The following is a 25,719-nucleotide window of genomic DNA, read 5'->3' as shown; positions in this document are numbered from 1 at the left end:
TGTGATAGACTTCCTTCTAAGAATTAGTTATGAGCTTCGGGAACTGCAATGCAGCACCAGACCATCTACGTATCAGTAAATGAAGATGTCACTTGCATGTAGTGGATATGAAAGACAGGTAATTTGTAAAATTTTTAGCAATTCTGCACAAAACTGAAGTGAATGATCCTTGGTCGTGACCTCTGTGTTACTCACCATGGCTGGGCAACAGAGGAAATGTAATAAATGGCCAGTACTGTAGCCTGATGCTTTCCCTCATGCCCACAGCTATGAGGCTGATGCCTATTCTTGCAGTCCCCCTGGCAAATGCAATTACAGCCCATTGTGATTCTGCACAGTCCTTGCAAGCTGCAACAAGTCAGCAATAGCTGCTCTTACAGTGCCTCCGGTGAACACAGGCAAGCTGCTTTGTCTGCCTGCAGCTTTGCTAACAAGCTTCAGCTCATCTCTTTCAGGAGGGAGTTTTGTCAAACTCGCCTCTCTTCTCTTTCACTTGAAGTATGCAGGAATTGAAGTATTTCTGCCTAATCAATCTTTTAGTCGCTTGATAATGTTAACCTCATGTTTTTCACCTGCCTGTGACAGAAAGGAGAGCCTTTCAAGGTGTGAAGTCACACAGCAACACATAGCACAGGAACAGTAAGGAGGACGGCCATCCATCCTTCATTCAGCATCATTGTCACACTTCACCCAGCTCTGCCCCACATCAGGGCACAGCACGTTGCCTATGCCAGGCCAGCCATGGGCACATACACACACAGGCCTTGCCTGTGCACAAGAGTGAGCACCTTCAGCTCCTGAACCTACGTGCAGAATCTTCTTTGCATAGGAATAGGGCCACCCCATTTGTTTAGTAGTGCCTATTGTGGCAAAATCAAGGCTGGTGCTAGAACACAATGGCCTTTTACGTATGCCTAGGTGGGAGTTAGTCTTTATGTATATTTTAATCCTACTGTCAAATTTAATAATTTGGCATATCCATTATGAGCCAAGATTTTTCTTTAGATGTGGCTTAGAAGAAAGTGCCAATTCATGCACCTGCATTACAAGAGGAACCAAGAATGCCAGCTTGTGTGGAATTTAATTCTATATCACTTTTGTGTGAGCAAAAAGAAACAGAACTCCCAGCAGCTGCTTTTTCCCGGTCAGTCCAGCACCACAGCATGACTGCAATGTCAGTTGTTTCTGTGCACATCCAGTTTTGCATCCCAATCACATTATTAATTCTGGTTTCAATACAGATGACACATAATCTATAAAGACTTAGATATAGCTCAGGCAGAGGCATCCTAAGGTGCTACAGCACAACATATGGAAACAACTCTATTAAAAAAAAAGAAGACTGATGGCTGTAATATAACTGTGCAAAAGAGTGGTTTATATTCCTAGACACCTGTAAGTAATACTGTAGGAATGTGAAGAAGACATTAGGAAAGAAGTTTATCACTGATGGCTGGTCAACTTGTGCACTATAACTGTTTTTATTCAAAAAATTGTGATTTAGTTGTAACTTTCTTAGAGTCTAAATACAGTTTCAATAAAACCCCGCTCCGTACTTACTGTTTAAAAGAACAATTGAATCTGTATTCACATTGAATATTTGGGGGGTTTAACTCAAAAGATATCTTTAACTGAAATTGCCATGCAGGGGCCTTTTGTCCTCACAGGGAACAAATGCTGGGCAATAAAATACCTTCTTCTTGTTGTTTCAATGAACCTTTCTGCTTTATATTACAGACTGTTACAGTTGTTCTTTTATCCTGAGACAGACTTACAATGTGAAATGACAAACAAAACTACAAGATTTGTGAGAGGAGGAAGAGGGCACAGGGAAAGGAGGTCTTACAACAAGTGTTTGTGAGTGAATAAAATCTGGTGCAGTAGGAGACCATATGTGCTCCTGACATCAGTTGCTGTAGGGATCAGTTTACTGGTCCCTGCAAAGGACTGCCACTCAGAGTTAGCAACAGCTCTTTTTTTTTTTTACTTTATTTAATATTTAAAGCATAAAAATCCCTCAAGTGGGTACACAACAGACTAACAGAGTGTTCCTGAAATAAGAAGCATTTAAAAAATCTGTGCCTATATATGTATCTATTTCTTGCCATTGAGTGTAGCTGGCTTTCTCCTGATGCACCCCTCTTCTCACAGCCATGGTCCAGTAATGAATGGCACAGCCAAGCCAGTAGTGCCATCATTGAAACTCTTGTATGGACATGAAGTAAGATAAAGCACACATGAAAATAAGTAATTAGCAGCCTTAAATATGAGATGAAAAATAAATCATATTAAGTTGAAATTCAATAAAGATAGAAGGTCTGTGGCTGTCAAAGTAATTGAAAACTGGATTTTACCTAAACCTAGTCATAAATAAAGACCTACATATGTAGAAAGCAGAGGTCAGAATTTTCAAATAAGGTAAATCTGTATTCTGGTACTTTCATGAAAGGTTATTTTCAAACTCAAGGAAACAACACTTCAAATGAAAAGCCTGTGCACTTGGAAAGTCATGAAAGCTAAAGCAGCTGTCAAAGCCAAACTGCTTTCTAAGGTGCCTACATATGACTTCAGAAACCAATTATAAACCAGTTCTGAAAATATTGCAAATCACCGATAACAGAGCATATCTTAGGCAATGGAGGATTGCCTGACTGCTCTTTATTTTACTGCATTTCCAGGGTACATACAGAATACTATAAGACAAGTTATTCTAGCATTTTCTGTAGCCACAGATAGATACTTCAGTTAGTGTAGGTAGTTATTACACCAGGAAGAGCATGAAGTAAATTAATTCCTGAGGTTGAAACTTCTAAAAATGGTGAAAGTTCCTCCAGACTTTTATTTTCAGTCTGGTCAATCTCAATGTAAGTAACCACAACACATAAAAGAAATGTTTTATGCTGTTGTGCTCTCTGTAATGCCTTCCATTGTAATGTTTTCTTTTTCTCTCCTTTTACTTTGCAAGAACAGGGAAGCGATGACAATTATAGGCCACTGGGCCTTAGTCTGATGTTCTGGATTCACTGAGAGCTGTCATCATTGCACAGCACTGGAAGGTCATAGGCACATGCTCCATGAACTAAGCCTATGTCCAGTAATTCAGTGTTATCACCTCTTTCTCTGTGCAACATGAAGGGGATAATTGCTGTTTAAACCTTACTATTGTAACTTCCCTGCATCAGAAGGAAGAGAATGGACTCACCAGGAACCAAGCTCCCATTTCCCCATTGTCCTGGTGGCCAGCCTATCTGTATAGGTTGGAGAAAGCTGCAGTTCTGCAGGTTTTTCAGCTCCTGAGCCCAGTCAGAGCAATGATGCAGAGACCTGCAGAGTCTTCCATGGGAGGTGGTGCTCAGTGTGGGAGCTGCAGCTCCAGCACCAGCAAAACCATCAAAGTCATTGGAGTAACTGCACCAGGACCAGATGCTTCCCTGAGCAATACCTGGGCCCCGCTTTCGCAGCAGCTGAACACAGAAAGCCCCACATTTTCATCTCTGATCCCTCCTTGAAGGTTGATGGCTGAAGTTGGCCAATTTTGTCCCAAGGTTAGGTTCCTTTCCTAATACAGACAAACCCTAAGGAGAGGAGAAGTGGGCCATACTAGTAGTGAATAATAAAGCATGGCCTTCAACATTTCTCCCATCACACATGTGAAGAGGAAAGGGGTGTTCAGAGATCAAACAACTCAAAAAAAAAAAAAAAAAAAGAAAAAGTTTGTTCGTTCCAGCTAACAATCCTATTCATTTGTATGTGTAATTTGAAACAAGAGGGAAAAGGCCCTGAGGTTGACCATATTACAAAAGCACAAAACTGGCAAGAAAAGGGAATTAGTGATATTACAAAGAACAGAGAGTTAAAATACAAATCTCTGAAATAATTATTTTCACTAATAAAAGTGGGCTTGGCATTAGGCTTGTTTGTGTTAAGCACTTGAATTAAGGAGGCTGAGTTCTGAGTCTTCAGTACACAGGTATGGATATGCTCCCCTGATTACAGCTCATCACATGAAGTCATCAATTTTTAATTATTCTGTCTCATATGTTTAGTTCTTCTTCAAGTTCTAATGATACAACAAGAAAAATTATCTTTTCTGTTTCTAGATGTCATTTGCTCTATGGTAGTCAAAAAATAACTTGACCACGTATGTTTTCTTTTATTGCTTTTCTTTTTTTCTTCTTTTTTTTTTTTAAGATTTTCCCAAGCCATCATTACTAAGTGTGAGACCTAAAAACTTACAAAGTTTGGTTATTATATCTGTTTTCATATATAAAACCAGCTAAAAAGGTGAAATAAAACAACATAAAGTAGTTTATGCTCATACACACTTATGAATATATACAATAGGTTAAAAAGAAAACCCTTATCAATTGCAGAAGTTCTCTAGAACAATAATCTGTAAATGAAAAAGGGTTTGCGTATTTGATTTAATTGTGTAAATCCAACTTCAAAATAAACCTTCCCAAAGTTTTGTAGCAGAGTTTGATTTTGTTTTCCTCCAGCATTTTTAAACTGAAGGTGCAAATATCAAGAGGGATTTAAAATATACAAACTGATTGAGAGTTTTAGCTGCTAAAAGACAAAATCTCTTTCAGCAGTAACTGTACCTCTCTGCCAGAGAAACTTCATGTATGGCTAAATTTTCTGTCTTTTACATATACTTTTACATTGGATAAAAGAAATCAACACAAAACAAAACAAAACAAAACACCCTACACAGTCAGCAGCCTGAAGTGGCTCCAATTCCAGAGGCGCTGACAGAAAATCGAGCACCATTAACTGCGGGAAGCCACATCTTAGAGTGGTTTGGTGTTCATTACTTTCATTCTTTGATTGGCATGGGAAACCTGCCTCCCTCACCTCTTGCAGTGCTGTTATTTATCACAGAGGTATCATGTTCCAATTTAGTGTCTGCAAGGGGCACTGATGGCTCATGAGCTGCTTCATGCACAGTTGAAGGTCTCGTATCTTTGACATTTTGGCATTGTGCTCCTCTGTGCTTAGCACTGAAGCTCCTATGTGGGTAACTCAAGGGAATTGCATGCCAGAGAGAGGCCAGAAATCTTACATAGGTGTTTCACAGTGCACAAGATAGGAAAAACTGTAGCCTTTATGGGATGTTTGTCCTTTTCCCAGTAAGGAAAAGCTTTCCTGCTACACAACGCACATGCTCCTGCTCATATAGGCACAGCTTCTTCCCTGTGTGTGCCCAGTGCCCACTGCTCACAAGCTGCTGCTGGAGCCTGTTGTTCTTCCTAGGCTGCAGAACTGTTGCTCCCATCCTTCAATTCAGAGGGAGAGTTTCAACACCATAAGCTAGTGACACCTTTGCCTCAATTAAACCTCAGACCTCTGAGAAGCATCTTCATTTCCTCCCCCCCTTTTCATGCTATTTATGTTGTAAGTCCCTTGAGAAGGGGGGAAAAAAAAGGTGACACAGGCCCAGCAAGGAATTTCTTTCTCACTCCCAGTCATTTTTTCACTAATATTTCCAGATGATGGGGCATGGGTGTTCATCTTGTTTCCTCAGCTATTTCAAGTTTTAATGATTGTATATGAGACGAAAGTTGCACAACACACTCTCAGAGTTGAAAGGTATTTGTTTACCCTTTGATCAAACCCAAATACTTCTGAGCAAGTTTTCATGCAGGGGCACACCCCCCAAGACTTGGCCTTCTGTAACACACAGACAGGCAGCTCCCCAGCAAGGAAATCTTTTCAGCTAAAGAGAGCACTACTGTTCTCCAACACTAATTAAGGCCTGAAACAAGATTTATCTGCCCTCATCTTTCTGTCTAGAAGTGCAAAGCCAGAGCTTGTCACTCTGAGCTTCCTATTTTTAAATCAGTAAGTTACAACATGTTTGATACTACTAAAAATCAGTTTCAGCATGTGTTTGAGACAGACCATCAGAGCTGAGGAAGGAATTAATTTTTGGCTATGGGCTAGCAGCAGACATGGTTCTATTCCCACCAATGGGGCAGCCAGAAGCATCTGCATCCTCTTACCAAAACCTTCATCTCCCACCAAGACTCCCTGCTGGGTTTGGCTGGGGTACAGTTAATTTTCTCAGTAGTGGCTAGTACAGGGCTATGGTTTGGATTTGTGACCAAAAAGCTGTTGATAATTCAGGGATGCTTTCATTGTGGATGAGCAGCACATACACAGCACCTTTTCTGCTTCTCACCTCACCCCACCCGATCAGTGAAGGGGCTGGAGGTGCACAAGGAGCTGGGATGGGACAGCCAGTTCAGTTTATCCCAACGGACCAGAGGGATAGCCCACACTGTATGTGCCATGGTCAGCATAGAAAGCTGGGGGAAGAAGAAGAAGGGTGGCATGTTCAAAGTGATGGTGTTTGTGTTCCCAAGTTACCATTATGTGTAATGTAGTCCAGCTTTCCTGGAGATAGCTGGATACCTGTGGGAAGCGGGGAACGAATTCCTTGTTCTCCATTGCTGATGTGTGGGCTTTTACTTTACCTATTAAACAGTTTTTGTCTCAACCCACGAGTTTTCTCACTTTTACTCTTCCGATTCTCTTACCTAGTCCAGTCAGTGGAGTGACTGGCTGCGTGGGGCTGGACTGTCAGCTGGGGTTAAACCACAACACTCCTACCCTTGTGTTTTCACTTACCTTTCCACCTTTTTCCTATATCTCACAGCACCCTTACCTCGCTGCCTAATATAGATGTTATCTCACCAAAATCACACTCGCCCTGCCCTCGCCCACTCCCGCTGTCTCAGGCAGAATGGCACACCTCAGGACAGGGTGGGGGTTTACAGCCAAGTAGGGTGAGCAGCTGCACAATAGACCCACCATTTTCAGGCAGAAAGCTCGGGGAGATACCTCTTTCCAGCTTGCTACTGCTCACCAGGGGCTCTGTGAGGTGAGGATTATCCCCTGGCTCCTCTGAGCTGTTGCACTTTAGGAAAGGTGGTAGCTGTTCATGACCTATCCTCCTTTTAAGTGACTAGCAGAGCACCAATGATACACAGTCCAGCAGCATCTGAATGAAGTAATTGCACTTTATGTACACAAAAATAAACGCTCAAGGACTTTCAAATAAAGCAGACAAATATTGCAATTACTTTTCATGACAAAGAGTTGTAAAAAAACAGGACATGGACAGGATTTTAGTTTTGGACGCATTAGGTTTCTCTGGGGAACTGCTCAGTTTGTCTGTTTTTTTGTTTGTTTGGGTTTTTGGTTTGGTCTTTTTTTAAAGCTTTTTCTCCTGATCTTCTCCATATTCTCTGAGATGATGTCAAAATAATTTGGTTATTCAGAGAGGACCTATTTTTTCCTTTTCTTTTTTTCAATTTCTCTACCCTCTAAAGGAGAAAGCAGTTTTCTGGGGTGTTGTCTCTCTGCATTACAGTGCTGGTGCAGGACTGTGCCTCCTCCTCCCCATGGCATGAGGATGGATAAGCCACTGCATGCACATGGCATGCAAAGAGACAGGTACCTCTAGGGTGTCACGCACATACACACATGATTTTTTCAATTAGCTTCTTGTGTCAATGAAATCTACAGAATTAACTGTCTTATCAGTGCTAGCCACCACACATCAATGTCAACCCTTGAATGACTTTGAAGCCAAAGGATATGAAAAGGTGCAATGCACTTTTCTCAATCTGCAAATTGTCCCATGTTTTCTTCTCAGCTGAACTGAAACTCAATTTAAAAAGTACACAGATATGGGACTTCCTGTACCTACTCATTAGGTAAGCCTAATAAGTCCTGCAACAGATGTCTTAACAGATGAAAACTGGAGCACAAACAAACAATAGCAGGTCCTAAAGTCAAAGGTTCTGATCTCTCCTCAGATGATCAGCACTCCCTCCCTTTGTTGGCAAGGCCAGTTGAAACAAGAAATTGCTTTACTCTAGCCAGGATTATTGTTTGAACATAATAATCATCACTGAAAGACTTTACATTGAGCTTGCAGATGATTTTAAGTCAAAACAAGATGATTTTTAAGCCAAAACCAGATGAAATGCACAGAAATGGCAGAACACTTACATTCCTTGGTGTTAGGAGGCGCCAACAAGCACGAGTAGCAAACCATTCCATAGATGTTGCGAGGTCTGTTTTCCAGCATGTAGTAACTGCAATGAAGGGCAAGATGAGGCAAAGCAGTGTAAATTAATATGCTACAACTGAGCATGGTTCAGCAGCAACCAATTATAGAGAGATAAAATCATTGAAAAACTCCCTTGTATAAGCAATGTGATGCAGATTCTTTTTTTTTTTTTCAAATTGATTGAATGGATTCAATTCTTCCTTTCCTCCTAAAAGGTAATTAATCAAACATCAAGACATGACAAGAAGTGGTAACATTGTCTGAAACAACATTATTCTCCCTGCTGAGTTCAAGATGCAATTTAGAGCATGCCCTGAAATAAGATTTTTCAAAATAAGGGAATGCTATTTTTTTAATCACTAATCTGTCAAGCAAGACTGCCAGTTGGATATGGTTGGCTGATTCTATTCACAAACATCAGAAGAATAATCTCTGTAATGTTAGTACCAAATCTTAGACAAATCATAATAAAAAATACAGGAAAACACTACCCGTATAAGGCAAGGCTGATGAGGTTTTACAGGTCTTATTTTGTGTTGTTTTTACTTCCTTCCTGTATTGTTTCTGAGTTAGTTTTTGATAATGAAATTAAAGCATGAAGGAAAAGTTTTCATGATTTGGGCTGCTAATAAAGTTAGTATTGGAATAAGGTAATTAGTTATGCAAAATTGGATCCACCCTAATGAGTAAATTACATCAAAATCATACATACGTTGATGTAACATCATACAGTTGATATTATGGTTATGTCTACAAATCACTTGTAAATAACTACAGATTTTAATGAAGAGATGAATAAATTCATAATCCATTGTGTCAACAGGTACTCAACATTACACTTTATGCAATGGGGAATCTATTTTCTGCTGGTATGTACCTGTCTATGCATGAGCAGGATGGGGTTTTTTTTCTGGAAAATGTATGTGTTGTTAGGAAATCACTGCTGAAATGACCTGTCAAAATTAGTTGGTATATTAATAGGCTACAAATAAGGGATATAGATCCAGGCAGTGGAGTACTTAGAGATGCAAGGGTGAGACAGGAACTGGAGGAACCTCAGAGAGCAGGTGAACTGGACACTGTTCCTCATTTCTTACTGGTTTTAAAGATTCACCCTCACTCCTCCCTTCAAATGTCTCCTGTGCTCCATCTGCCACTCTATCCTTCTCTCAGGAACAAAACTTCATCTTTCCTCTCTTATGGGGGTCTACATAACGTTAGGTTGTAAATCAGTTAATAAATCAGCAGAAAAAGACTGCCAAACCAGAAAACGAAAGAGTGGAAGGCCAAAGGTACATATAAATATATGAAGAAAATTACAAGACAGTTAGGATCCACAGTTTAATAGCTGTGGTGGCTTAGCAAAGACAAACAATCTTTCTAACAGTTAATTAAATCAAGCTGGTGGAATTCTTGGTTTTCACCACAATGCAGAATGGTGGAGGATGTGTAAAGAAAATTGAAGAGGATGCTCACGGCAGGGAACTGTTGACCCACTTGAGCAGGAAACTCTGCCGCTGCAAACATTTGTGATTCACACCCATGAAGTACGCAACAGACTTGTGTTTCTGATTACTTTCCAACGCACCAGATATTAAAGGCAATATTGGAAATATCTGATCCTTTTATGTCACTAACTATGGAGAAGAAGTGACCAGTAATGAAATAATGAATTTTCACAGTATTACTCTTCCACAACAAGACTCATTCTTTCTTTCCTTGGCCCCTGCCAGGCTCAGGTTTGAAAGTGTGTGCTGGTTTGAAGGTGAACCAGCAAGGGAGAATGAACTCACCACGAGAGAGATTATAAGTCAGAGCTAAAATTTAATAATAATATTATTATAGCAACACTGACACACAAGGGAAATTGCTTTCAACTCACAATACCCCAGCAGTATAACCCAGTGTCCTGGGGCACAAACCCAAGGGGGTTTGTTTGCCCTTGTGCTGAGACCCCTGTGGCTCCCCCAAGTCCAGAGCAAAAGGAAAAGAAAAACCTGTTGGTGCAGGCGAGGGCTGTGGTCTGGGCGAGAGCGGTGATCTCCTGCTGTCGAGGTCCTGCTGCTGCTCTGGATCCGACGAGAAGTACCCGAGGTCTTCTTACCCACCACTTATGTACCCTCAGGGAGCACTCAGTCCCTCCTCCTGGGCGGGGACTCACACAATGGGTGATTGACTCTGGGAGCCAGGGGGTGTTGAGCTGTTGATGGCCCATTAGCAGCTCCGCCCCCCTCAGGCTGGGTGTAAAGGTGATAATGGCTCCCTGGGCAGCTGCTGCTAATGGCCCATTGTCCTTGGGGAATGATTAGAGGGGGTAGAATACACAGCTTTGATCACCCCCACACAGGGTTAGCTGGTCCCTCCTGCTGAACTAGGACATTATCCACCCCTTATTCTACTCCATCTAGTCATTCCCAAATTAATCCCCTTTTTACCTATACATATATATATATACATAAATGCAATGAAACATTACAAACTCTTCTCGCTCAAAATTAGGTCCCCTTGTGGTACACAATGTGTTTCTCCATCTTTTTGCATTACCCACCAAGTGCAACCAGGTCCTTGAGCAAAGACAATCCCTCGGATGGGTTTGCCTTTGTTTGAGGTGGGACTCACCCAAACAGTCTTTCCTAACATACCTCTCATATGGACCACAGGGACTTTATCTCCATCTACAGTATTCAAGAGTTCTGATTGGGCAGGGCCAGCTCGATTGATGGAGCCCCGAGTGTTGACCAACCAGGTGGCCTTTGCCAAATGCAGCTCCCAGTGTTTGAAAGTTCCCCCACCCAACGCCTTCAAGGTTGTTTTCAGCAGTCCATTACATCGCTCAACTTTCCCGGCAGCTGGAGCATGGTAGGGGATATGATACACCCACTCAATGCCGTGCTTTCTGGCCCAGGTGTCTATGAGGCTGTTCTTGAAGTGGGTGCCGTTGTCAGACTCTATTCTCTCTGGGGTGCCGTGTCTCCACAGGACTTGTTTCTCAAGGCCCAGGATGGTATTCCGGGCAGTGGCGTGAGATACGGGGTATGTCTCCAGCCATCCAGTGGTTGCCTCTACCATGGTCAGCACGTAGCGCTTGCCTTGGCGTGTTTGGGGAAGTGTGATGTAATCAACTTGCCAGGCTTCCCCATACCTGTATTTCGACCACCGTCCACCATACCATAGAGGCTTCACCCGCTTGGCCTGCTTGATGGCAGCACATGTGTCACAGTCGTGGATAACCTGTGAGACACTGTCCATGGTTAGATCCACCCCTCGGTCACGAGCCCATCTGTATGTCGCATCTCTGCCTTGATGACCAGAGGCATCATGGGCCCATCGGGCTAGAAACAATTCACCTTTATGCTGCCAATCCAGATCTACCTGAGAGACTTCAATCTTGGCAGCTCGATCCACCTGCTCGTTGTTACGATGCTCCTCATTAGCCCGGCTCTTGGGTACATGAGCATCTACGTGACGGACCTTCACACTCAGCTTCTCTACCCGGGCAGCGATGTCCTGCCACATCTCAGCCGCCCAGATGGGTTTCCCTTTGCGCTGCCAGCCGGCCTTTCTCCAGCGCTCCAGCCATCCCCACAGAGCATTGGCCACCATCCACGAGTCAGTGTAAAGGTAGAGTCTTGGCCACTTCTCTCGTTCGGCGATATCCAAAGCCAGCTGAACAGCTTTCAGCTCTGCAACCTGACTTGATCCACCTTGTCCTTCAGTCGCTTCTGCAACTCGACGTGTAGGACTCCATACAGCTGCTTTCCATTTCCGGCTTGTCCCTACAATGCGGCAAGAGCCATCTGTGAAGAGAGCATATCGCTTCTCCTCTTCTGGTAGCTGGTTATATGGTGGGGCCTCCTCAGCTCGTGTCACCTGCTCCTCTTCTTCTTCAGAGGACAATCCGAAACTCTCACCTTCTGGCCAGTTGGTGATGATTTCCAAAATCCCAGGGCGATTAGGATTCCCTATCCGGGTTCGCTGCGTGATCAGAGCGATCCACTTACTCCATGTGGCATCAGTGGCGTGATGGGTAGAAGGAGCTTTTCCTTTGAACATCCAGCCCAACACTGGTAGTCGGGGTGCCAGGATGAGCTGTGCCTCAGTGCCAATCACTTCTGAGGCAGCTCGAACTCCTTCATAAGCTGCCAGGATCTCTTTCTCAGTTGGGGTGTAGCTGGCCTCAGATCCTTTGTATCCCCGACTCCAGAATCCCAGCGGTCGTCCTCGAGTCTCCCCAGGTACTTTCTGCCAGAGGCTCCAGGATGGGCCATTCTCCCCGGCTGCAGTGTAGAGCACATTCTTCACATCCTGTCCTGTCCTGACTGGCCCAAGGGCTACTGCATGGGTAATCTCCTGTTTAATCTGCTCAAAGGCTTGTTGTTGTTCAGGGCCCCACTGGAAATCATTTTTCTTCCGTGTCACAAGGTAGAGAGGGCTTACAATCTGACTGTACTCAGGGATATGCATCCTCCAAAAGCCCACGGTGCCTAGGAAAGCCTGAGTTTCCTTCTTGCTGGTCGGTGGGGACATAGCTGCTATTTTGTTGATCACCTCTGTTGGAATCTGACGACGCCCGTCTTGCCACTTCACTCCTAGGAACTGAATTTCCTGAGCAGGTCCCTTGACCTTACTTCGTTTAATGGCAAAACCAGCTCTTAGGAGAATCTGGATTATCTTCTTTCCTTTCTCATAAACCTCCCCTGCTGTGTTCCCCCATACAATGATGTCATCGATGTACTGTAGATGTTCTGGAGCCTCACCCTTTTCCAATGCAGTCTGGATCAGTCCATGGCAAATGGTGGGACTGTGTTTCCACCCCTGGGGCAGTCGATTCCAGGTGTACTGCACCCCCTTCCAGGTGAAAGCAAACTGCGGCCTGCACTCTGCTGCCAACGGAATGGAGAAAAAGGCATTGGCAATGTCGATGGTGGCATACCACTTGGCTGCCTTGGACTCCAGCTCATACTGAAGCTCCAGCATGTCCGGCACAGCGGCACTCAGGGGGGGTGTGACCTCATTGAGACCACGGTAATCCACCGTCAGCCTCCACTCTCCACTGGACTTTCGTACTGGCCATATGGGGCTATTAAAGGGTGAGTGAGTCTTGCTGACCACCCCTTGGCTCTCCAGCTCACGAATCATCTTGTGTATGGGGGTCACAGAGTCTCGGTCAGTGCGGTATTGCCGACGGTGCACTGTGGCTGTGGCCAGCGGTACCAATTGTTCTTCAACTTTCAGCAGTCCTACAGCAGAAGGGTCCTCTGAGAGGCCAGGCAAGGTGCTCAGCTGTCTGATTTCCTCTGTCTCCACAGCAGCTATGCCAAAGGCCCAACGCAGTCCCTTTGGGCCTTTGAAATATCCATTCCTCAGGTAGTCTATGCCAAGGATACACGGGGCTTCTGGACCAGTCACAATGGGGTGTCTATGCCATTCCTTGCCAGTCAAGCTGACTTCAGCTTCCAGTACAGTCAGCTGTTGGGATCCCCCTGTTACCCCAGAAATAGAGATGGATTCTGCCCCGACGTATCCTGATGGCATCAACGTGCATTGTGCGCCAGTGTCCACTAAAGCTTTGTATTTCTGTGGGTCTGATGAGCCAGGCCACCGAATCCACACAGTCCAATAAACCCGATTGTCCCTCTCCTCTACCTGGCTAGAGGCAGGGCCCCCCTAGTTCTGGTCATGGTATTCACTGCGCTCTCCCTGTGAATATGACCGGGAGGTTCCTTCAAGAGGATCGGGCATAACATCATCATTCCTATACTGTCTGGAGCCTTGCCCACGAGAGACCGGAGCAGCCTTCAACCTTGAAGAATTCCCTGTGTTAGTTGTGCCTCTTTGCAATTCACGTACCCGAGCTGCTAAGGAAGAGGTGGGTTTCCCATCCCACTTCCTCATATCTTCTCCATGCTCATGGAGGTAAAACCACAGATTGCCGCGTGGAGTGTACCCTTTCTCCTTAGCTGGAAGACGCCTGCTTCTGATGGCGGAGACTCTTGTTTGTTCTGGAGAGATATGGAAGAGTCCTTCCTTAATCTTCTCTTCCAGTTCAGCCAGTTTTGTTTCCACAGCTGAGACATGGGCTCGTAATGGAGCAGTGACAGTGTCTTCATAAATCCTGAGTTTGCTGACCAGTGCACCCACCTTGTCTTCTCCCTCTCTCCACTGCAATGTTGCAAGGTAGCGAGAATACATTTCTGGCCCAAGTCGTGCAAATTTTAACCACATCTGGGATGTGCACTGGACACCATCTGGACTTTTAGGGAATCTCTCATCCTCTGAAAAGATTATCTCCAGTACGGCTAATTCCCTTAAGCACCGGATACCTTGTTCCATCGTGTTCCACTGTCCTTGCTGTACGTGGAGGTCCTCCTTACAAAGATATCTCTCCCTCACGCTTGACAACAGTCGCCGCCAGAGGCTGAGAGTTTCCTGTCTCTTTCCAATGCCCTGATCAATGACAACATCTCGAGACAGGGATCCCAGCTGCCTTGCCTCACTCCCATCTAGAATGGTATCATTGGCTGCAGCATCCCAGATTCGAAGTAGCCAGGTCAAGATGGACTCATTTGCCTGTCGTGTGAACTCTCTCCGGAGCTCACGCAGCTCTCCCAGGGATAGGGACCGGGTGATTATTTCTGGCTCCATTTCTTCTGCTTGAGATGAAGGTCCTGACTCTTCCTCGTCATGCACTATACGAACTGATTTGGTCTTTGATTTTCTTTTCTGGACAGGGGCAACTGCTATCGGTTTCTGTTGTCCTTCTGGCTCCTCCATGGTCTGGGTGGACATGGCGCTGGTTGATGTATCTCTCTTCCTCTCTGGCTCAGTCATGGTCTGGGTGGACATGGCGCTAGTTGATGTATCTCTCTTCCTCTCTGGCTCAGTCATGGTCTGGGTGGACATGGCGCTAGTTGATGTATCTCTCTTCCTCTCTGGCTCAGTCATGGTCTGGGTGGACATGGCGCTAGTTGATGTATCTCTCTTCCTCTCTGGCTCAGTCATGGTCTGGCTGGACATGGTGCTGATTGATGTATCTCTCTTCCTCACTGGCTCAGACGTGGTTTGGGTGGACATGGTGCCTGTGGATTTGCTCCTTTTCTCCTCCTCCTGATGATGCTGTACCACACCAAGCAGTGTGCGGTAGGCAGTGGCCAGGGCCCAGCAGGTTGCTGTGAGCTGCACATCTCTGGGACTACCAGAGCATCTTCCTTTCACATAGCTTAGCATTTTGGCAGGGTCCTGCAGTTGTTCCGGGGTGAATTTCCAGATCATTTGAGGAGAGAAGGTCTCCAAATACTGGCCCATATCTTCCCACTTCCCGTGCCACTCAACATCATCCGCTCCCAGGGCAGGCCTCCGGCAAGTCTCCTTAGAGAGCCCAGTTCTGACCCTAAACATGGTGTATACAGTACAGAGGAGACAAAGCAACACTAACAGCAAGATTATGCTGTCCCTAACATCAAAAGGAAGCTCAATATTTTCAATGATTGTTGTAGCAGAGGTGAAAAGGTGGAAGTAACCATCTCCGCCTGTTTTCCCCACAGTCTGGGTGCTATTTTTAATGAGACCCCAGAGGTAACAACCCAAACCAGGACAGGCACACCAGACTGAATATACATTCACAATGAAATTCATTGCTTCTGATGTTATGACAACATAAACATAGTATATTAATAAAGCAATTTTGATCCTTCTCCCTGGTATTAAAGAGAGCATCAAAACAGGCACATGGTTCCCCATGTGTCGAAATATGAACAGGCCCAGATACACCATCCACATGAATACATCAAGCAACATGGTAGTCAGGGAGTTTCTGTACCCAAATACACAAAATGAAATTGTAGTTCTGACTTCTCTCTCGTGCCCCACGTTGGGCGCCAAAAGATGTGCTGGTTTGAAGGTGAACCAGCAAGGGAGAATGAACTCACCACGAGAGAGATTATAAGTCAGAGCTAAAATTTAATAATGATATTATTATAGCAACACTGACACACAAGGGAAATTGCTTTCAACTCACAATACCCCAGCAGTATAACCCAGTGTCCTGGGGCACAAACCCAAGGGGGTTTGTTTGCCCTTGTGCTGAGACCCCTGTGGCTCCCCCAAGTCCAGAGCAAAAGGAAAAGAAAAACCTGTTGGTGCAGGCGAGGGCTGTGGTCTGGGCGAGAGCGGTGATCTCCTGCTGTCGAGGTCCTGCTGCTGCTCTGGATCCGACGAGAAGTACCCGAGGTCTTCTTACCCACCACTTATGTACCCTCAGGGAGCACTCAGTCCCTCCTCCTGGGCGGGGACTCACACAATGGGTGATTGACTCTGGGAGCCAGGGGGTGTTGAGCTGTTGATGGCCCATTAGCAGCTCCGCCCCCCTCAGGCTGGGTGTAAAGGTGATAATGGCTCCCTGGGCAGCTGCTGCTAATGGCCCATTGTCCTTGGGGAATGATTAGAGGGGGTAGAATACACAGCTTTGATCACCCCCACACAGGGTTAGCTGGTCCCTCCTGCTGAACTAGGACAAAGTGTTACAGGCAAAATCCCATAGTAAAGGGAGACTGAAAAATGGATTTGTTTTCCTACTTAACACCATGGTGGTTTATCTTGGGCTAACCTTAGTGGTGCTATGCCACATGCAAGGACTTGGACCCAGGCCTAGGTCTGCTGTCCTGCAGGGACCAGGGCACCTGGGACTGGGGCAAGAGGTGGAGGTGGGCTGGGAGGGTGCCATTCTCAGCAGGGGACAGTCTGCAGAGAGACAGCAGAAGTTGATGAGCACATGGGTGGAGTCATCTGCTGCCTTATCAAGAACAGCAGAGGGGGACTTCATTTCATTAGAAATTCACTGGCTAAACCTTTTCATCCAGAAAACAAAGGAGAGTTCACTGCTTCGCTTAAAACATTTCAGAGAAGATACTGAATGTGGATTTGCTGGAAATATGGAACACATGAAAAGGGGAAGCCTCAGTAGCAGAGGCATCTCTATATTTAGAAAGAAATTTATCCCATTGCAATTCTACCTTGTGAGGAGACTGGGGACTTACTCCAAGCTGAAATAGGTGCTGGGACAGCATAAGGGATATGTATCATATATACTTGGCCTGTCCTTACTTGTCCATGGGTTTTCACTAATGGCCACTACTGAATGAAGACAGATGGCCAGGCTACAGAGACCCTCACTCTGACCTGCTTTGGCTGCTTGTAGTTAGCTGTGATCTCAATTACACTTCAGGAACACCTAATGGGTCATCTCATGGAGGGAAATAGTCTGACTCACACCTAATTTCCACATTCTTGACCTGTCCTATTTGGCATAATGGAAGATCGTCTGCACAGGAGCAGAGAATGACGCCTTGCAGTGTTCCAGGAGGTTCAGTTTAAGTACCTTTAGAGTTCACTGACAATTGGACTTCGGTTTTAAGGACAACAGCTTCAGAGCTAAACCTTTAAAATCTCCCCTGGCCACAGTCTTGCATCCTTCATGTGAATGTGCTATTTTTACTTTATGTAGGAGGGAACACAGAGAGGCAGGGGATGAACAAAGGTCTCCTTCTTCCCTAAAACTGATCATCAGTAATAGTGAAAAAAACCCCAACATATAAAAACCATATAATTATCCAGCATTTATTTTAAGGTAAAGTATAGAGGATGGCACTGGTAGACACAGGAAAAGGCTGCCAACCTGGTGGTATTTTGTATGAAAATTTTCATTCAGCATGTATCATACGTTCATCTTTTTCTGAGCCTGCCTTACTGATCTGGTAAAGAATAACAAAAGGGATGAGATGTCCCTAAATGCAGAGTTGGACTCTTAGTTTGGGAAGATCAGCAGTGTGTTATGGAAACAGTCCTCTGAAAACAAAAACCTTATTTTTTCCCCCTCATCGACTCAGGACTCTTTGAGGTTTATTGCCCAGGCAAGGGAGATTCTGCCAGCTGCCACTCCCTCTGGTGCCTGTGACACCGGGGGCAATAATGAGATCAGTCTGAGCTATGCATCAGCTCTCTGTTCTGACACAGGGCATCTTCATTTACCCCACCATCACACAGGAGCAAACTGAGGACTCTAAGTAGCACAAGGAGTCAGGGAAGCTTCAGAGCTTGTTTTAGCCCATATTTACTTTATCTTGAGAGTTCCATCTATTCAAGCTTGGACTAACAGGGTGTTTCTCCTTAATTGCTGGCTTTCCCAAACAATCCCAGGACCTGAGAGTTGCACACGGAGTGGCATACAGCCAAATTCCAGCAGGCCAGTTTCTGTTACAGGCTACACCTGTGCAAACACAATGTTTTGAGATTTCTCCCCAAGCACCAGCTGTGCAAGCTGATTATTTTCAGCCAGCACCCTACTCCCACCTGGTGACCTCATTAGTCCTGAAAAAAAATTGCAAAACAGCAACTGTGGCCACTATTTAAGTTTCTTGCTCTTTATGAAGTATGAGGGGAAGTTGAGAGGGAGCTCTTTTCAAATCACATCATCAGTCTGTTTGGTTGGCAACTAGGCAAGTCCTTCATTTTATTTGTAAACTGTGAAAAATTCACAGAGACTTACTGATATAATAAACCTGGAAGACTGCAGGGCCTCTATAACAGTGTTCTCTGTGCTATAAGGAGTGGAGTTATGCAGTGTCTGCAAACTGCACAAAAGCCAAATGTCAGTAGGAATTACTCTCTAAACCAGAGGAACAGGGCAGAAACTAAAAGGTATGCAAGAGGAGGTTGTGCTTTAGAGTATTTATTCACCCTACAAAAAAAATGTTGAGAGTGCAAATGCGTGTTTGAGTTTGCAGACTTTCAAATGTAATATAGACAAGAATCTACTGCTAACATATCCAAGGCAGCAATATCTTTCTCACCATCACTATCAGAATTATACCGAGCATAAAAGACCATTACAAAGATGGACTTAATGAATAGCATCTTTTTTTAAGCCCTTTCAGCCAGCCCTGAAATTTGTTTGGACTCTGAACAACAGCGCACACACCATATTGGCAACTCCTTAGAACCCCTTCTGTTGTCTAGAAAAGACCCTGAGAGACTAAAATCCCTTCATAAATCTCACCTAACAGCTATGTTAGCTAATGCTGTCAACTACTGACAAATGTGCCATATGGAAAAGAGATCTTTTATGCTCCTAAGCAAGCTATCATGCCTTCATAGACCCCACTGGGTATCCAAGGCACTTTCAGGCTGCTTATTTGTAAGATGCAGGATACAGGACTTACAAGGTGGCCCTCTGAAGCTACAGTGGTATTGCACACCTGTGCTTGTTCTCTTTCCACTTCTAGTAAAAGTTTTCTAGTTGTTCTAAACAGCTATTTCTTCAGTGAGATTTCAGTAAGATTAACAACACCTTCTTTAGGGTCCCTTCCAACCCTAATCATTCTGTGATTCTGTGATTTATTGAAGTCACCAATGCATTTGAAACATTTAAATGCAGTTTTAGCAGAGACAAAAAAGCATAATTCACCAGCATTTCACCTACAGTCAGCTAAGACATGAAGAAAGACTATCAGAGATTTTGACATTAAGAAAGTATTTTCCAGTGCCTTGGGTAGAGCGAAGGTCTGTGGTTAACTCCTTACCCCGGGAGACAAGGACCACATTCTGCATCATTCTCCTGATCACCAGGTGTCATGACTGTGGCTCGAAAAAATCCCTCACAGTCTTTGTGCCGTCTGCATATCTGGTAACCTCCTCTGGAAAACTTCTCTGAAGGGCAGGGGATGCAGCCGTAGTCCTCATCCTTGGTGCCATATCCACATGTCTGCAACAACATAAAGTCACTGAAAGGCAGTCTTGTGCTGCACACCAGCTTCCAGCAAAAGAGAATGTTTATAAACTGGCCCATTACTTTTCAGCATGAAGGGAGAGAAGTCTGTTGTTTGACCTATTATTGTCTGTCCTAAAAAGGCCATGCAGGGATATAAGGATGCAGCATGCTGTGAGCTGGAAAGGGAGAAGGGGAACTGGAGCATCATGCTCCTTGTAGGTGATCCCCCATAGCTACTTCTATCAGAGTCCAGCAAATTGTGGAAGTGGAATTCAGCTGCTGATTAGATAGAAAGTGAACTGAATATGGAAAAGCAGGGAAGACTACTACAGGGCTGCAGCAGGGCTGCAGCAGGGCTATCAGCAGCTTTCATGCTAGGAGAGCCCAGAGAGAACATCACAAAAGGCAATGTTTGGATGAGATTTTGCAACCTCTGAACTCACATGTCCCAGCTGAATATTACGTTTAGATTAAATAAAACCAAACCCAACTGGTTATTATTCAAACATCCTTGTTCAGGACTACCAACTGTGTGAAATGCTTCCAATAGGATGTTTATTCCATTAAAACCAAACACGATTTCAGTAATTTATTTTTTTAATAAGCAACAATTATTTGCTGTAAATCAAATGGTTACTTAGGAACCATATTTTAAAATGTTGCAGAAACATCCAAGTTCCTTTGGTGCCAAAATATCTCAGCAGGAGAGCAAAATTAACTTGTCAGTGTGGGGGGCCAGCAAGCTCGCCAGACTAACCGATTTATCACACCACGTCAGAATGGCAGCATCAGATTTTAAACAACTATTGAGAGAAGAACAGACTTGGCAGAGACTGTGTGTGGAACTTTTACCTTTCAACTTTTACAGTATCACTTTTAACAGGCTACTCCTGGGATGTGGATTACTGGTGTGCATGTATGATGCTTTGCTCCCACAGCACACTTGCAGGTGTGAATGCTCCTGCTTAAGCATCCCCGTCCTTCTCCATTTTCTTTCTTATCCATATATTATCACCATGTAGCAAAGCATTTGTTTTTGTCATTTGGTACTCAATACATGTCCCTCACCAGCAGAAGAAGATGAAATTACCATGTAAGGTTCTTCACCCGGCTCGCACTTGGGGCAGTCATGGCACATGCCAGTGGTCTGGTTGTAGTATTCATTCTCGCCGCAGTTGGAGTATTCAGCGCTGGCAGAGTACACCAGGGAGACCTGTCACCAGAGACCATCCCAGAGCACTGTCACTTCCACTGCCTTCCTTCTCCATGTCTCTCCCTTCCCCATGCCCAGCTGCTCAGCAGGCAGCAGGGCTAGCATTGCAGTGTGAACCCCCCCTATAGCTCAGAAGCGGAAGTGGTAGCACCATGTGGAATGGAAGCAGATGCAGTTTTCAGCAACCTGGTCCTTCCAAGGGTTTCTCAGAGCACTGACATTCATGCTTGTTGGCACAGCCCCTCATTAGAATACTGAAAGCTGTGGTTCCTGACCTATTAACTCTCATGCTCTCCTGCACAAGCAAATGCCAGAGTTTGCACTCTCACCCCTCCCATCTCTAGAGCCTTCATAAAAATTACTACAATGGTCAACTGTAACAACCCAAGATAATGCTCTGCCTTGGGCCTCAGCCATGATAGGGCTGTGCTTCATGTGACAGCTCTTCCAGGGCCTTCTGTATCTGCTCCATCCTGGGTCCTTCTCCTCCCCTGCCCATCACTAGCAGCCACAGTTAAAGCAGCACATGCCCAGGTGTTATATTAAATGAAAACCTCATTCACTACATTGGGGTTCAGTCTCTAGGTCATCTGTGGTTCAGCCATGACCATTCACAGATGGATGTGAAGAACCCAAGCAGAACCCTGTTATCTTTGCCCACTAGAGAGACATGCACACACATAAATACCTACCACCAGGAAAGGGAACACATGAGTCCATTTACATTCACCCAGGTGAGCCATGCTCTCTTGATGTTTTACCTGAAAAGATAAAATTGTTGATTGTTTATGAACATGAGTAAATGTTAGTGTGTGTTGCCAAAATAAGAACAGAAGGGCTCATAAGCAGAAGACAGGTTACGTGGAGTGATGCCCAGAGATCTGAACAAAGAGAGGTGGAGATGTGCACGTGCACGTGCGCATGCACGCACATGCCACACACCCTTACTGCACATCTCCTTCCTCTCTTTGAGGAGACCGATGGCATGAGGGAATACAGTCTTGCCATATTTACAAAAATCTGTGAAAGATGAGGAGCCAAGTCTGAGTTCTGACAGTTCTTGGCTTGCTGAGAAGTCCTCCCCTGGAAGAACTGAGGACTACATTTTGACTGCTAAATGAAAGAGGGCTGGGGATCAGTAGCCTGGCTTGTGTCCACACTGCTTAGTGCTTGACCACACTAGATCAGGTTTGTCTAGGAAAGACCTGGATGGAGCAGTCAAAGCAGAGCCGGGGAGTGAATCAATGGCAAGCAGCGTGGACAGTCAGCAAACCAGGTCTGCACTTCCCTAGATGGCTCCTGTGGATCCAGTGAGAAAGCCCAGAGATGCCTTCTATGGGAAGTATCAGCTGCTTTATATTTTTGATAAGCAAACTGCAGATTTAAGAAGTTAAACCCCAGAAAGGAGCCAAACTTTATATTTGAAGTGCTATTAAAATGTTTCGGGAAAAGCAAGACTGCAATCAATGTTACAAACACACATGTAAATTGATTTAATTTCTTAAAATGAATAATTTTTAATAAGAGCTAATGTTACATATTCATGTACAGGATTTCTTTATAAGGTGAAAAAAGAGACAGGAAAAGAAGGCACGATTTGTTTTGTCAGCATGATACAACACATTTAATGATATTGATACAGCACATATTATGCCCTAGGGATTTTAGAGCTTCAAATTGTTTGAGATAGAGTTGCAACACTTTGGTCCTAGCAGATGTAAACTACTCTTTCAATTTTCCAGGTCTCAGACACCGGGAGACTTTTAGTCTCCCACAAGAGTACAATTACTGCTTTGTGCCACATTCGAGCATACAACCTACATGAGAGCAGTCTCCAGTATTTGACATAGCTGCTAACATTTACATTTTTAAACACTAAGTAGATTAAGCAAAGATTATATCGCTCCAGCATCAAGCTATGAACTTGCTTTATATGTTCCTTCCAGCAATTGGGCTAGCTGAGGCAGGTAACTGGGTGGGTGGGTGGACAACCTGAATTATGAGTGTATTCATTTTTGCAGGAAATTGCACTTTGAAATCTAGAAACAAAAGAGAACCAGAGATAAATTGTCCTAAATCTGGAGGTAAGAGTTGCAAAATAGTCATGCAATTGTACAAAGTGTCAAACATGTAAGTTGGATGAAGGCTTTGTCTATGGCAGTGCAGTTGCTTGGAAAAGTTCCAAGGATAAAGTCTTAATGCATATGTCTGTGAAACTGTACCCTAATTGTAAGAGTTTGTTAGACTTTAGATATTAATATTATTAAGGCTGTGTCCCCACTGATACTGAAAAATTATATTTATTAAAAATCTGGTCTGAGGCTGAAAATTTCATCAGTAAGTCTTGAATCTGTAACTTTACAGTAAGAATATATTTTACAGCAAAACCACACTTCAGTTGCTTTCAAGCCACCCAGATGTTTGCTGTTTGAGATACTTGTATGCAACCATAGCCAGATTTGAAGAATGGAACTGAAGATGTATAGCCCACTAATGTATAATACAGTATTCTCCATTTGGCATTTATTTACATAAAATGTTGAAAGTATCAAGTTATACATACAAAAATAAAATATTTTTCTGCTTCTTAATATAAATATGCATGTGGGGTATGTTTTGTATGTAAACAATTTTTTTTCCCCTTGCATTCCATCATTATATGCAGCAATATGTCAAGCATATGGTAAATATATTTTTAACTGGAGAAAGCCATTTCAAAGTACTAAACATGGCAAAATTAGAACATCAGGGGAGACTTTTCCTCCAAACTGGAATACCAAAAAGTTAAATTTAAGTGTTAATCCTCCTATTCAAGTACACTGCCATAAATTGGCTGTGTTGTTTCCTGTTGTGTTTTTTATTTTCATCTTCTTTGGAGTTAAAACACTTTAGTTTTATAAAACAGGAGTGGGGGAAGGTAGATAAAGGAGGTTTCTTGCAGTAGGGCCACAGGTAGTTACTCAGTTGGGGTGATACCTGAAGGGATCCACCAAGAAATGCCAGGCTGCTCTTGGGCTTGTTGCCAGTTTTCAGGCACGTTAAGTTATTTCTGCACCATGCTATCTGTCACTCATTAATCCCATCCACAGAACAATAGATCTTCTAGTGCCAAGATTGCTTTTTTGTCTAGCTGACATCTATGAAGCCATGGACAACCAGCCAGCTTCTGCCAAGAAGCAGGAAAAAGAGTGACCAGTTATTATAGCCCCTAATCATTAAAAGACATTAGTTCTTAATGAATTATTCCACTTAGTCTGAAGCAAATCACCATCTTCTGTGGGCTGGCATGAAGCAGGGAGTGGGAAGGAGCTGGAGGTGTATTTTTTGCTGGGACTATGCTATCACTCCTAAGGAATTTGGGATCTCTGGCAGCCTGTCTGCCGAGCCCTCCACAAATCCTGATTTGTGTTTTTGTTTGGGACATGTGGGTGTCTCCTGAGAGGAGATGTAAAACACAGACCTGTGTCTTTGTGGATCAGGTGTGCAACACACAGCAAGCCTCGTCATGACTAGCGGGGGTTGCTAATTACAGCTTTATTTGTCTTTTGAGCATATTCATTAATAGCTGGCAAGAATGTACACATAAGATGACAGGAAAAGAAAGGCTATTTTCCCAGTGGCAACCACAGCAAGAAATGCTAGACTCCTTGTCTCAGCTACTCTCCCATAGACTGCAAGGCAGAAATCTGGGGAACAGGAAAGGATATGACTGGGAACCTATTGCTCAGATATCTCTCCTCTCAGACAAAAAGTCCTTCCGTACAGTCCTTGTGGTTTCTTACCAAAAACTGGCATGTACAAATAATAAAAAAAAAAAATAACCAGGAAGAAAATGCTTAGTTGTTGCTGTCTAAACGAGGAAAAACAACATTCCTTATAATTAGCCTTTGAATTTGATAATTTACGTAGATTATAAAGTAGCACTGCCATGACATTTAGAGTATCCATGAGTACAGTCAGAGTAAATACATGAAATGTACAAACAATGGGTTACCACAGCTGGTGGTCTAAACTAAAGCTCATAGCTTTTGATGGATGACCTTAGATGTTTTTTAATTCTCTGGCTTCAATAAGTAATACAGTGCAAAAATAATTTCCTGTCACAGACTGTTTTGGTTTCTAAAATACAGTTGAATAAAGGAGGAAAACAAATATATGAAGTACAGAAAAGTATTTCCCAATGTTGTTACAGAGGTGGGGGCTTTTTGTTGTCCCTGTATTTCTTGACTTTCATCGCTGACACAGATATACTTCAAGGATACAAAACTTAATCCTGTGAGAGGGAAAGGCACAACTACCATCTCAAACAACTTTGCTAATTCTGATATTCCTTTATGCATTTTTCCTGGGCTTTCCTAAACAGCAGTTTGGTTATCAGGTCTGTGGCTATGAATGTTATATCTAAGTAGCTGGAAAATCTGAATCAATCACGAATCCACATCCAAGATCTCTACTAAAAACAGCAGAATGCGAGACAAATGTTTTCATATAAATAAAGGTGGGCAGGTTGTATGTAGTTCACAGGGACCACAGCAGACCTAGCACATGCCTGAAATCTCAGGTACTCTGGGAGGAACCTCGCAAACCACCTTTTTCCAAAGATTATCACAGTTTTTTGCATGAGCTCAGTAGATAATCTCTGCATGCTCCCGATGCTGC

The 25,719-nt window shown here is 43.9% G+C and overlaps 1 protein-coding gene across 2 annotated transcripts in view; it reads right to left on the bottom strand.

Moving 5' to 3' along the window:
• Positions 1-25,719, bottom strand: part of EDAR (ectodysplasin A receptor) — a 79,725-nt gene that overhangs the window by 11,265 nt on the left and 42,741 nt on the right. For both annotated transcript variants that reach the window (XM_071574780.1, XM_071574865.1), the window contains exons 2-5: positions 21,753-21,821; positions 20,938-21,060; positions 19,660-19,841; positions 8,023-8,108 (exon numbers count right to left, since the gene is read on the bottom strand). In XM_071574780.1, the coding sequence (XP_071430881.1) occupies positions 8,023-8,108; positions 19,660-19,841; positions 20,938-21,060; positions 21,753-21,803 (442 nt within the window). In that variant the 5' untranslated portion in view covers positions 21,804-21,821. The remainder of the gene's footprint in view (positions 1-8,022; positions 8,109-19,659; positions 19,842-20,937; positions 21,061-21,752; positions 21,822-25,719) is intronic.

This window comes from Pithys albifrons, chromosome 1 (genome assembly GCF_047495875.1).
Source record: "Pithys albifrons albifrons isolate INPA30051 chromosome 1, PitAlb_v1, whole genome shotgun sequence".
Lineage (NCBI taxonomy): Eukaryota > Metazoa > Chordata > Aves > Passeriformes > Thamnophilidae > Pithys > Pithys albifrons.
Note: the sequence above shows the minus strand (reverse complement) of the source record. Positions and strands in the feature narration are given on the sequence as shown.